The following is a 13,874-nucleotide window of genomic DNA, read 5'->3' as shown; positions in this document are numbered from 1 at the left end:
TGTTTTATTAATTTTTTTGCGTGGAACTGGGTGATCTTCGTCTGAGGTAAGAGTGCAGAATCAATTCTATTAATAAATTATGTAAATAACACGTTTTTACACGGGAGAAACATAAAAATAACAACGCCGTGACAGGGGCGACATCAGCTGTGCGGACTTTTCGTTTGACAGATCCATCGCACAATTTGTAAACATTTCCCAAGTGAACGCAATTCGTGCGTTCGGTGCGTCGGTGAAGAATTCAGGCGGTGCTTCCAATACTTTTCGCGAATAAACCATGAACGTTCTGCAGGGAGTGGGCAGAATTGCTCACCAATCGTTGCGAAGAACCATCTGGTAGGTGGGTGCTGTGCACCACTGCACCCGACCCGCTCGTGATCCGTTTTATGTAATGTTTCGATTGCGGTCCGTTCCGTTTTCTGCAGCACATCCCTGGCACGCCGGTCAACGTACGAAAGCGATGGCAAAACGTCTGTGACGATCCTGAACAAGGAGGCGGACGCGGGCCTGATGATAAATTCCTACAGCCAGTACGGGTTCCGGCTGAACAACGATATGGTCGTGATCGGGCCGATGGCCATCTTCTCCCGCACCGTACTCTCGTGGAACGTCGAAAGCCACGAGGACATTAACGACGCCTCGCTAAGCTTGTTCTGCGCGATTGAGCCCAAAATCGATGTGCTTGTGGTGGGCATCGGGGATCACACGATAACGCCCGCCTTCTCGAAGAAGATTATAGATTTTATGAAACGGTACAAGATTAACGTGGAGGTGCTCGGTACGGAGCAGGCCTGTTCGACGTTTAATTTCCTGAACGCGGAAAACCGGGTCGTTGCCGCAGCACTGATCCCTCCCATGACAATACGCGTGAACGAGGACGATTTGATGCGGAAACAGATCCAGGTTAGCCGATCGTTTGAGGTAGCGGACAAATAGGTGACAATCTGCTGGGGGTAGGCGCACGCTTCTGTACATAATAATAAAGCTAGTACCATTTTCAGTGTAGACTGCCACTGTTTGCAGAACAATTCTCCCGAGCTCTTTTTAACCGATATATCACAATAAAATGAAACACGCAAAATTTAAGAGTCCTTACTTATAATAAATCTATTTTTTATTTTCTTTCTTCCTTTTTTAATATTTTTATGGTATCTTTTCACACGTACATAAAAAGATATTTTAAATCACAATTATCGCTTTCCGGCGGTTCGGTGTTTTTTTTCACTTTCTCTCTCCCTCTCTCTCTCTCTCTCTCTCTCTCTCTCGTTTCTAATGAATGATTCCCGTAGCAGCGCAGCAGTAGAACAGGGTGCCGGGACCGTTACGATTGACCACCGTGACTCTGCATTGAGGCCAGCTTTAGGTGGCCAACGGTCCCCATTACTGCTGCTGTTCGCACTGCACTGCGCTGGAAAACATTTTCACACTGTTTACGTACATTTTTTGGTAGCATTTAGTGTTGATGAGTTCCCGTTTTCAGCTGCATGCTTCTTTTTTTTATCACCCTTAGCTTATGTTTCTTTTTCTCCGTTTTTTAACTTTTTTGTTTTGTTTATTTGTTTGTGTTGTGTTATGCATCAACGCTCTTAAAGCTATTCAATAAATTGGAATTAGTAACCAACTAGATCCGCTCGTACGCTTTCGACCTATGCGGACGTTTCATGCGACCGCTAGACCCTTCTTCCCGCCTGGCCAAATGAATACAAGCAACGGAAGCAACCGTTTGAAACACTTCCTATTACTTCTTCTTGCATCCTAACCCATTACACGTGTAGGTTATATGTATTTAGAAAAGAAAAGAATCGACATTAACAAAGAAAACAATCGAAAAAAAAAATTGGTGAAAAATGAAACAAAATCGGACATACAGTTTCTTTTGCCCCGAGGTTAACGAAAAAACAACAACAACCCCCACAAAACGGAAGAGGAGCAGCACAACGATTGATAGCGTACGACCGACCGGAGATTGGCCGATTCGATTCGATCCAATGTGAAAAGAAGGGTCGGCGGTTTCAAATACATCCTACTTTAATATTATGCCCATGCAATTGGTGCTTTTTGTTTCGATTGAATTCGCCTTTTAAGTTTCCATTTGTTTTGTGTGTTCTGTTTGGCTCCGCCAAATCGTGGAGCTTTTTATACTGCAGGTTCATGAGAGGTGATTTGCATGACGACCGACGAGTGATGGGGTGATGTTTGCATCATGCTGAAGCCGATGTGTGTGTGTGTGTTTGTGTGTGTGTGAAGAGAGCGCGGTAAACAACTTACAGACACCACGCCCGCGATGTTTTGTAGAAGGGTTTAGTTCCCCCGCCGGTTGCCACCGGTTGTTTCACCGCTCCGACCGGCCGTCTTCGGCGTCGTCGGTCATGCGGTAATGCGAATGTTGGCCTGATTTGGCTTGGCATCCTGGAGCAGCACGTTCCGACCAGTGCTACTGCTGCTGGCTGCTGCCGTTATGCTGCTGCTTCCGACGCTACTACTGTGACCGGTGGTGATGGTGACGGCGGTGCTGGTACTCCAGTCGGCCACATGGTAAGGGTTTGCCGGCTGGTAAAGCGTAACCGAGGCGATGTAATTGTTTGGCATCACCTCGAAAATGATGTCCTGGTACCCGTAGCTGAACGTCGAGCCGAACACGTTCGCCGTATTGGTCGACCCGACACGGTGCAGCACGACGGGCCGCTCGGCCGGTGCTAGACGGGACGCAATTGTGTCCCACTTGGAGTAGGCCGTTATCGTAACCGGTGCATCCAGTGGGGCATCTTCGGTGACCCTGGGAGGAAAAGAATCAACATAGTAAGAATTAATCGCTTATAAGAAAAATATTATTAAAACGATACGATTTATGCGATGGAAATATGGAAAGACAATACAGAACATCCAATAAAGGGGGCTTAGCCACTTACTTGTCCGCTGCCAGCTCCAGCTGAAACTCGCACCGATGGTACATGTTGAAATTGTAATGGCCCGGGTAGTTCGTATGCATGATGATCTTCTTCGTTTTGTGCGTGCGCGCATCGAACAGCACGTCGATGCCGAGCGTGAAGTAGTTGAAGAAGAAGTCACTCCGTTTCGATTGAACACGTCGGTGGGCGCTCGGGGAATGGATTTTCATTTTGTCTTCACTCTTGAAAAACACCCTCGACGGTGCGCCGAGATTGCTCGCCACGTCCTGGCAGCTGTCGCCGAACAAAATTTCGCGCGTTAGGCACTGCTTTCTCGGTTCCAGCGTGCGGATCGATCCTTCCGTGTACAGCTGCAACCGCAACCCTCGCGTACCGTGCGCACTGCTGCGTAGCACGGTGGCCGCCTCCAGGTACAGCTGCTGGTGGTAGCAGGAAAGCGGGAGGGGCGGCGGCCGGCTATCGATCACATTGACGCCCGAATAGATGGCCATTTTGGAAACGACCGGTGAGGCACCGCTGGGAAAGTGAAGCGAACCGAGCCCGTGCGCGTAGCCGGGCTGCAGCTTGCTGTCGACCGGGAAGTAGAAGCTGAGGCCCCGGAAGTGCAACGCAAACAGCTGCTTGGCGGCATCGTACACGCCCGGGTGCGTGGCACCGAACGAATGTTCGATCTCTTCAATCGATGGCACAACCTCGGGCGAGTTGAACGGCATGGAGCAGTACTTTAGCTTGACCAGCTGCATGTTAAACACTTCGATCGTCTTCAACCGCTGCTGCACCGGGTCGAATATGAGGCGGATACCATCCTGGGGCATGTTTATGACTATGTCTACGTTGAGCGGATTCTGCAAGAGAGGACGACGATGGTCGTGTTAAGAGTAAGTGAAACACGATACACGCTAACCTGTGGCGAGAAAGCACTTACCGTATCGGAATAAAGCACCTGTACACCCTTTATAATTCCTACTTGAGACTGTATGATGGCAACTGCTTGAGAAAAATGCATCCCTAAAAAAGCAAACAGACGAGAAATAATTTAACTTTTTGAATCGAAAAATGAAACGAGAGCTAAAATCTCCGTTTTTTACCACGGCTACGATAATAACGTACTTCCGTTTCCTCATTATCTTATAGAAACAAACAGAAAACAGGAGGAAAAAAAAGTACACAAGCAAAACGGCGAACGCGATATCGCGCAGCTGTGTTGTTTATTTTGCTTCTCGTATGCATCACGCAATCTCAAACAGACTGTCAGCTGATTGCATGTCACAGTGTTGGTAGCATAGCAACACATTCAGCAAACACGTTCTCACCACCACACTCACATCTGTTGCCATCTGATGGATGCGTATGACGCGCTTTTACACAGTGTAGCAGGGAGCTTTTTTCGCACACACACACACACACACAGGGGCAACCGAGCGCATACACACAGATCGTCCCAACCCACAAAAGTAAAAAGAAGAAACAACACACAACAAAAGGAATCGAATGCTACTCGGATTGGCTGGCTTTGGTAGCGCCTAGTACGGATGGAAAATGCGAACTTCGCGAAGCAAATGCGCGTTTGCTTTCGCGAATGATCGAAAGGGGCCATTTTGGGACCAACGTAGGTTCAATTTGCTAAACTGCCTTCCCTTTCCAAGGTCACACTCCCTGGGCGGGTAGAGAGAAAGAGCGAGAGAGAGAAGAGTGGATTGCAAAATGAACTACGCGCTTTTGGTGTCAACAAAAGCTGCGTAAGTAATTCCGTTTTTTGTGTGTGTGACCCTTTATTCTTTTTCTTCGCGTTCATTTGTTTTCCACCTTGTTGGGTGTGTTGGGGAAAATTGAATTAATCATAATCACAGACGGCTGACCAAACACACATCATTCGCAATCGCAAGTAAACACACACACGCAATTTCAGGTGTTTCATCATTCACCAGGAGATGCCAGTTCGGAGTTTGGTTCTGTTGCTCTTGCTTGGGGGGGAGGAGGAGGGCGAGCTTACCGAGAACAAATTCCCAATTCTCGGTGGTCGAACCGAGCGAACGCTCTGGAGTAACTTCGAGATCGAGCATCGTATGTTGCGAGCTGTGGTACGTTAATGCAAAGCAAAGGACTATGTAGAACGGGAAAACACTTTTCTGTTCACGACTGGCACGTAGAAAACACAGCAAAACGGACTTTTTCACACTTCGTAACTCTTTTACGCAGTTTTCTTTGTTTTTAATGCTACACACTCAAACAATGTTTCTGCGAAGGCTGGACCAAGGTGTAACGTTTTTGACAGCACCGTCACAGAATTGCCATTTGACGTTTGGGCGTGCTAGGCTGGTTTGGTGTTGGGTCAAGGTGTATATATGGCACCACAAAAGGAGAACGGTTGGGTTCGTTTTAAATTTTACCATGCATTTGCCAAACACGGAAAAAGGATAGTTCACTCTTGTAACTTTCTATCACCCGACTCTCTAGAATTTAAATAACTCTTCACGTGTTGCAAGCTGCATTCAGGCCCGTAGCACCTAACAAATGGCTGTCAAAAATGCGCATCGGGCATCATTCGTTCCACTGTCACCGAGAGCGAACTGTCAACCGAAAAAATGGTGCAGCAGGGGTCAGTGTAAAATCGTATCTCATCATAATTTACCAATTTTGCACGGTCAGCTTGTGAGTCCCTGTGGTCGTCGATGTGAGTGTTGTCTAGTGTGCTTTTTGTACGTCCCCGGGCGCATCCGGGATGCAATAAACCCGTAGACGTGCCGTGCCCCAAGTGCTTCAACAAGAACTCCCCCCTTGAAGAGCACCCGCAGAAACAGCAGTAGAGCAGTCTGTTTGCGCAATAAATTTCAAGCCTTTCGCAGCAACAAAAAGTGCGTACAGTCGTCCCACCATCGGCAACCGATCGATGATGATAGTACCAGCATTGATTAGTGTCTAGCGAAGTGTGTCCTTGCCGGAAGATTTGGGGGTTTATTTGCGTGTGTAGCTGTTCTGAGCTGTGGTACCATCCATCTCCATCGATCGACGAAGATCGTCGTACAACGTAAACATCGCCGCCTGCTAGGATTGGCTGTGCAAACGTCACATTCCGTAGCAAAAACATCTTGTCTGGAATACTTACAACAAAACAAAAAAAGTTGGCAGCGGAATTCGACGTTCGTATTTGCTCAAATTGATTCTACGAAGCTTCGGTTCCGAATCCAGAGATTTACATCATCACCGAAAAATCCTGACGAGATACGTACGCGATAATCCATTCTGGGGTGATTTTGTGGCTCGGTGAAGCGAAAAATCCGATAAATCGAACCACATCGTGTGCATTGCGAATACCCCCCCCACTGCACGTGCAGCGGGATTAGCTTGCGCCCGAACAGAAGGCAGACCGCCACAGCACAGAAATCCATCAAGTGCCCGCTACCACCGTCCGTGCGCTACCGCCTCATCATCGTGTCCACCGTGCATAATGTTCTATCAATGTCGCGCCGTGTTATGTTGTGTTTCGTAAGCTCTGCTCCACTGCAGGAACGCTTGCTTCGCATAGGTGTACTTGTACGTCCGTATGGGTCTCGCACAGACCACAGAAGAAAGTAGCAGCAGCTGCATTATATAAGCCATTCGTTGAACCGAGCCGACCGGACAGTCCGCAAGGCACCACTAAGCATAGACGTCCGGAGGAAAACCGGGTGCTAGTAATCAGCAGCGCACATTTATCCTATCCGCCATCGTCGGTGTGCAGCTGCAGAGAGTCGCTGCATCGGTCTTTTCCCGGGCGAAGTTAGAGTCTTCAGTACGGCAACAGCACTGCAGCGGCCCCCGAACAGCGTGGCCCCGAAACTGCTGCAACGATGAAATGCGCCCACCTGCACAACATCGTGCAGCTCTCGCTGGTGGAGTTGTGCAAGCTGAAAAAGGTATGTTATGCCCCCCACCCACACCGATCTGCTAGCAGCGGCATGTGTCAGAAACCGTTTTTTTCTGTTGTTGTTGTCAATAGCTGATATAAACAAAGAAACAAAGCCCCTTCGTTGATCAATATGATGCCCAGCTCGGGCTCGCTTGCAAACCATAAGAAAAGGCTACTTGATTTGATAAAAAAAATCCTCAAATCCATCAGCAAGTGTTGCATTTATGGCTATCCTGCGGGCTCAGCCAGTCGCCTTCTGAAGGATCGACTGTTGGTAGAAAAGCTTCAAGGCGACAATAGCTCACAAAAAATATGTAAAACAGGCTTGATTGTTGTGCTCCTCCTTCCTGCATTACTAATTTGACGATTCACGATCGGCTTCTTGCTGTACCGCGATTGGCGATCGGTGGTCGCAGTTCATTCGCGCAGTCATCACCGTTTGCGTCTTGTCTTTGGGTGCGATTTGTTTTGCGTGAATGGTAGTTCCCTTTTGTCTATAGTTGGAAGAATCTTCTCCCACCGTGTTGCTTCCTGTTGTAAGTGATCATCACTAAAAAACTTTTGTTTTTTATTTTTAGGATGAATCCTGCACGGATTGCGAAACCAACGGACCAAACCTGTGGATATGTCTGCAGAAGAACTGTCTCCATATAGGATGTTCGGAACAGTACAAGGATCACAGCACCATCCACTTCCAATCGAACCGAGCGCACTGCATCCACATGAACCTGTCCTCCCAGCGGGTGTGGTGTTACCTGTGCGAGTCCGAACTGTTCCTTACCAAGCCGCAACCCCATCCGCATCTACAGCAGCAGCAGCAGCAGCAGCAGCAACAACAACACCATCACCACTATCACCACCATCGACGGACGTCAGTGGTGAGCAACGATTCGAGCGAAACGAGCCGCTATTCGTCTGTTAACAATGACAAGTTGATCGTACACGAGGACAAGCTCGTATCGGGCGCCACGCCAACCGGAAGTGGCACCGCGTCCGCTGGCTACGGTGGTGGCACAACGACCGGCGATTCCTGTGATAGCAGCGGCGAGGAGGACGATTTCGAACGGCATGGCAAATGGAACGGGCTGGTCGGGTTGCAAAATCTTGCCAACACGTGCTACATGAATGCGGCCCTGCAAGCGCTAAGCAACAGTCCCCCGCTGACCGGCTACTTCCTGGACTGTGGCGCCATTCTCGAGACGGATCTGCTCGGCGGCACCAACCCGTCCGTCGCGAAGCCCGGTTTGGCCAAGCACTATCACAAGCTGATCCGCGAGATGTGGTGCAAAAACCGGCGGTACGTCGTGCCGAGCGGCATCCTGTGCGGGATCCGCATTGTGCATCCGATGTTCCGTGGCTACCAGCAGCACGACACGCAAGAGTTTTTGCGCTGCTTTATGGATCAGCTGCACGAGGAGCTGAAGGAGGTGACGGCTCCACCACCACCGGATGTGGTACTGGCGCGCGGGGCAGCCGATGACTTTGACGACCATTCGGATGGACAGCCGTCACCGTGCTCGTCGCCCACGCCGTCGCAATCGGAGGGTGAGTATGAAACGTGCGACAGTGGTGTATCGGAACGGTCGAGCCTTTCCGACGATCAGCTGTCCCCGACGAAGCTGTCTGGCAGTAAGCGGTTCCGCAAGCTTTCATCCCGCTCGCCGAGTCCACCCGGATCAGGGCTCGGTGGTGAGGTAAACCAAAGAATGGTCCAGCCAGCTGTTCGAACGGTTCCACGGTCCAGCTCAGTCCGGCAGCAATCGCCCGTCGGTAGCAATCGCTCGAATGCGAGCACCGTTTCGACAGCTAGCGTGAATATTGGGGGTGCGTCGGGCAGTCCGGGAAGTGGTGGTGGTGGTGGTGGTGGAGGCGGAAGCGGTGATCCTTCGGATGGTGGCAGCACGAAGGAAAAGTTGCCGCAACGCTCGATCATTAGTGATATCTTCGATGGCAAGCTGCTGTCGTCGGTGCAATGTTTGACGTGCGATCGGGTTTCGACGCGGGAGGAAACATTCCAAGATCTTTCGTTGCCAATCCCGGGGAAGGATCATCTGGCGGTGCTGCACCAAACCCACCCGGGCATGGGCTCTTCGGGAGGCGGCCCGGGCTCCGGTGTTTCGTCCGTGTCGTCTGGCGGTAGTGGTGCGAGCGGAAGCGTTTTGGGCGCGGGATCAAGCAGCGGATCGGGTGGAAGTACTGGCGGCGGCATTACCTGCTCGGACGCGGTGTACCCGGTGAACGGCGACAGTTGGCTGTGGTGGTTCTGGAACTCACCGTTCTGGAGTTGGGTGCGGTCGTGGTTCTGGGGACCGGCCGTTACGCTGCACGACTGTATGGCGGCGTTCTTCAGTGCGGACGAGCTAAAGGGCGACAACATGTACAGCTGCGAACGGTGCAACAAGCTGCGCAACGGTGTAAAGTACTCGCGTGTGCTTGCGCTGCCGGAGATGCTGTGCGTGCACTTGAAGCGTTTCCGGCACGATCTGTCGTACAGTTCGAAAATTTCTAGCCCGGTGCTGTTTCCGCTGTACGGGCTCGATATGAGACCGTACCTGCACAAGGATTGCCGATCCGAGGTGACCATGTACGATCTGTGCGCCGTTATCTGCCATCATGGAACGGTCGGCGGAGGACACTATACGAGCTTCGCGAAACACGAACCGACCGGCAAGTGGTTCGAGTTTGACGATCAGCTCGTCACGCAGGTTACGCCGGAACACGTGCAGAGCTGCGAAGCGTACGTGTTCTTCTATCGGAAGAACAACGCAAAGATGGCCACGGTGCGGGCGCAGGCGAGCAATCTGCTAACGATGCAGGAGCATGCATCCGACATTCGCTTTTACGTATCGCGCAATTGGCTTCATCGGTACGTATTCTTCAGCAAAGTGCCACCTCAAGTTCATCCACTCATACCGCCTTTCCAGGTTCAATACATTCGCCGAACCGGGACCGATCGACAATTGGACGTTGCTGTGCCCGCACGGTGCCTTTCCGCCGAACAAAGCGTCCCACTTCTCGAAGCTGGTCGTGCCATTCCCGCAGGCTTTGTGGGACTTTCTGTACAAAAAATTCGGCGGCGGTCCGGTGTGCAACCACATCTTCCCGTGCCACATATGCAAGAAGGCAGCCGAAACGCTGTCCCGCCGGCAGCATTACGAGCTGGAAACGTTTACCGCCTACAATGACGACTTTATGGTAGCTATGATGGTTGAGGTTTGTAAAGGGGGCCCACTCCTACGAATCCACCACCGGTCAAAATGGTTTTCTAACGGCGTTTTCCATTGCAGGTTAGCGATAAACCGACCACGATCTATGCAATTTCCATGGCCTGGTTTCGCCAGTGGCAACTGTTTGCCCGTGGTCTTACGAACGAAGATCCGGGACCGATTCAAAACAAATCGATCGCCATCCAGGGCGACACCAGTGTGCCGTTGCGGAGTGTCCGTCCGTTTTCGGACTATGCGCAGATAAACGCGAACCTTTGGCACTTTTTCCACGGCATCTACGGTGGTGGGCCGGAAATTGTTTTGCAGGGCAATCCGGTTCCGCCGCCGGTTTTACACCAGGTACCGGCCGCCCAGCAAGAGGAGCAAGCAAAGCCACAACAGCAACAGCTACCAAAGGTAAACTATGTTGGGATAGTGGTGTGAGTTGGAAGATCTGGTTGTTGGTTCGCTTTCCACTTTTGGCATTCTCTCCGATCGTTTCATTAGCTAAAAACTATGCAGAATAGTTCTAATGAGAGAAATTGGTACCAGCAACTAAAGAAATCACCAACAAAAGGGATATATCGAGCGATGGAAACAGGGACCGAGAGTGTTTTGTCACAATTCACACCTTTTCAGGAACTGGTCCCAGAATCCATGGATGTTTCAGAAGAAGGATATTCAGCGCCTGAAGCAGTAGTCGTCCGATCGACCACCGTTACCAAGCAAACGGATCAAGATTCAGCGATCGAAGTAACCATAAGCGAGCCGTTACCATCACCACCGCCACAGCAGCAGCAGCAGCAGCATTCGGATACGTCAACAAGCAACGTGGCAAGCGCTTCTGGCGCTACGAGGCCACAGAAAAGTGTTTCGTTTGAGGATACGGATGCGTATCACGACGAGGACAGCAGCGGCGATGAACTAGGCGAAGAGAATGGGCACAGCTCCATGAAGCAGCAATCATTCGCCCCTACCTCCAAGCGGAAGACACACACAAAGACTACGGGTTCATCGCGCCGTCATGAGCCGGGCGGCAAAACGTCCGGACCGTCTGACGCAACCATGCCAACGGGCTTCAAACGCAAACAGCAGCACCCGGTGAGCGGTAAGCATCAGTCGGAGGCAATTCCGGTGATGAATGGCGATGGTACAGGAGCGGGCAACACGGCGACAGCTGCGGTCAGTGCCGCTGTACGCGGTGTAGAGCATCTGGAGATTGGCAGCAAAAAGGATCGAAGACACCGCGGTAGCCTGATGAAGGCGAACGGTTTCTTTGGCCCCGAAGGTAAGCGAAAGCGAACGGAATCCTAATTAAATAAACTACAGCTTGCTGCCTTCCTGGAGCGATGGTGTAACGTAATTTCGCAACCTTTGGTTTTTTTAGGCAAATATCAAAGCTCATCAAACGATTACGCCAACGGAGGAAAAGACGCTACTGCTGTGGGTCCCGACACTAACTCGACACTTCCACGGACAGAATCATTATCCTTTCATTCGATCTCTACCGTGGGCATGAATGGAGGAGGACGCTCCATTTCCAGCTCCGTCTCCGTTCCTACTTTCGCCGGACAAACGACCACCAGCAAAATGACTGTGGACGAGCTAGCGTCACTGCTATCACTAGCGCAACCGACCGTAGATCCGACGCCGACCAACAGTAGCAGTGCAAACAGCCACGATCAGGACGCAGAGTTACGCGAGGACGACAATGATAGCAAAACTGGCAGCAGCTCTTTGCCCTCGACCACTTCCAGTGCCAAAACGTCGTCCCGCAAGGGACACCATCGTCCAACCGGCGCGGACACACTGTCCGCCGGCTCGGTGACGGAGAAAATTGCCGGAGGTATGTCACTCGGCCGGCGGAAGCTAAAGATGAAGTATATGAAAAAGTTGGCCGGCCGAAAGTCGGGCAGCAGCGGTGCACGTGGACGCAATGGGACGCTGATTGACGGGGGCGATGGTGCCGACGATGACGGCGGTGCCACGGTGATACCGTTAGCGCTGAATGGCGTTAGTGAGCATGTCGGTGGTGAGGATGGTGAGGGCGTGAAATGAGAACGGTTGCGTCGTTTCCGCTTTCCATCGCTACGATGAAGCGCGAAGCGGGGGCGGGAGCTGGTGAAACATTTTCGTATATCGCATTTCTTCGTTAGAATGGTTACGTTTTACAGTAATTATGCAGTTCTTTTTCCGGGTTAGCTTTCGTCTGGTGGAAGAGCCATCTTCCATCTCCCTGGTATTGGTGTGCCCAAGTGTGTTAGTTGGTTGAATAATAATTCCATTTTATTCATTCGTCCTTTACTGCCCTTCTATGCTTATCGAACGTTAGTTTAACCATTTTATTCTTACCAATAAATGGGAGGGCTTTAACTGTGGGATTACGGGACGGGGTTTGCTTAGAAATAGTGAGTAAGCAGCAGCCAGCGCGCATTGTTTAGATATTCATATTTATTTAAACAACGATTTATGTTCTCGACGACGATTTAGAACGCTTAAAGGGTTTACGTGTAAGTGGAAGTTGCAAGTTAGTTGTTGTGCAATGTTTTTCTTGTCTCGTGTTGGCTATAAGTTAGTTGTATTTACCGTCTGTTTCTTACTATCCTTACTTCGTTCACCTTCGTTTGTTGTGTTGTGTTGAGGTTCCCGATGGAAGCCTCTCGGTGTACCAGTAGAGTGCGCAGAAAGAACGGCTAGGCCGTACGTCTTGAAAAACAAAACGATGATTTCTGTGTGGATAAAATGTGAAGCCAAAAAGAGGAAAGCAAAATGCAAAATTAGAAACTATCGAAAAGCAATTAGTGATGCACAGATACGACCCTCGCGGTGGTACGGGAAAAAACAAACATCAAATTAAACATTCAACACAAATACAGAGTAAAGCACTCCTTTCTGCTCTAGGGCCTAGGCCCCCCAAGTCTTGTAATTTTTAGGGGAAAAGTGGGTTAAGGAACTCATTCCGTTTCGGATTCGGTGCTTGGTAGGTAGTAGAGTTTAAAATTGCAAAAAAGCCAATTCTCTCCCAAGGCAGGGCAGGGACACAGCAACGGTTTAGATGTTATGATTAGTTTAATCTTGTGATTTAAAACAAAAATGGTTCAAACGTTCATACACACACACACTGTTCAGCATCATTCGGGTGATTAGGAAGGGCTCTAGGACGTGATACGCATTTCTGGGATGGTATTTCTGTAAACTATTACGGTTGCGGTTAGGTTGTAATGATATACAGGTAGATTTAAATCAGCCAAGAGCGATTCATTCGGCAATTTCGTGCTATAGGAAGAATTGAAACAAAAAACCGGGATCAGGAGGCAATGCTCGACTGCCTGGCTTGAGGAGTCCGCCGGTGTGAATGCTCTGTAGCGTTTTTCCGGGTTCCAAATTCGCATGCACCTCTTGAACATGAATAAAACAGCTACAAACTACAAAGTTTACCAATTCCAAAGAAAAAAAAGAAAACTGTTTTTTGTTGTGTATTTTTCCGAAATCATCAATGATTGTGAAGGAGGATTTGGCCATGATTGTACGTTAAAATCGCTTCAGGTTTAATGGTGCTTGTTGGAGCACGGGAAATGGTTCTTTATTCCTATTTTTCTTATTTATTTGAAGAAATATTTAAAACTATACATCAATATCACTACACGAAGATTTGGAGTGCAAATTTTTAAATTTGTAAAAATAAACATTCTTTTCACTCATTTCATCAGAACCGGAAGGTTTTCTTGATTTGCTTTCTTCTTCCTTATTTATCAGATTGCCCTAATTTCCACCTAGAAATAGGGGAGCCTAGATCCCATACCATGCTGATATGCATGTTTGGAGTCACGTAGGCGCACGTTTTTGAACATTTGCGGAAAATCGTTAGAA

The 13,874-nt window shown here is 49.7% G+C and overlaps 3 protein-coding genes across 4 annotated transcripts; 2 read left to right on the top strand and 1 right to left on the bottom strand.

The window, feature by feature from the left end:
• The first annotated feature begins 160 nt into the window (after positions 1–160).
• Positions 161–1,028, top strand: LOC118502588 (NADH dehydrogenase [ubiquinone] 1 alpha subcomplex assembly factor 3). Its single transcript, XM_036034939.1, has 2 exons — positions 161–336; positions 426–1,028. Exons 1-2 carry the CDS (start codon positions 278–280, stop codon positions 934–936), a joined length of 570 nt encoding a protein of 189 aa, XP_035890832.1. The 5' UTR covers positions 161–277; the 3' UTR covers positions 937–1,028.
• Positions 1,029–1,089: 61 nt separating this feature from the next.
• LOC118502587 (UPF0183 protein CG7083) lies at positions 1,090–5,174 on the bottom strand. Its single transcript, XM_036034938.1, has 4 exons — positions 4,903–5,174; positions 3,835–3,917; positions 2,910–3,754; positions 1,090–2,776 (listed from the first exon to the last, which is right to left on the bottom strand). The coding sequence occupies exons 1-4, from the start codon at positions 4,970–4,972 to the stop codon at positions 2,368–2,370; spliced, it is 1,407 nt and encodes a 468-aa protein (XP_035890831.1). The 5' UTR covers positions 4,973–5,174; the 3' UTR covers positions 1,090–2,367.
• Positions 5,175–5,470: 296 nt separating this feature from the next.
• LOC118502585 (ubiquitin carboxyl-terminal hydrolase 20) lies at positions 5,471–13,464 on the top strand. 2 transcript variants are annotated; one of them, XM_036034930.1, is made up of 6 exons: positions 5,471–6,805; positions 7,377–9,664; positions 9,723–10,011; positions 10,086–10,421; positions 10,650–11,292; positions 11,392–13,464. In XM_036034930.1, exons 1-6 carry the CDS (start codon positions 6,740–6,742, stop codon positions 12,060–12,062), a joined length of 4,293 nt encoding a protein of 1,430 aa, XP_035890823.1. In that variant the 5' UTR covers positions 5,471–6,739; the 3' UTR covers positions 12,063–13,464. The 2 variants fall into 2 exon arrangements, with proteins under 2 accessions (XP_035890823.1, XP_035890822.1); XM_036034929.1 differs by having other exon boundaries at positions 10,644–11,292.
• The last annotated feature ends 410 nt before the right edge of the window (positions 13,465–13,874 follow it).

The sequence above is a fragment of the Anopheles stephensi genome, chromosome 2, assembly GCF_013141755.1.
Source record: "Anopheles stephensi strain Indian chromosome 2, UCI_ANSTEP_V1.0, whole genome shotgun sequence".
Classification (NCBI taxonomy): Eukaryota; Metazoa; Arthropoda; class Insecta; order Diptera; family Culicidae; genus Anopheles; species Anopheles stephensi.
This window is presented reverse-complemented; position numbering and strand designations above follow the sequence as displayed.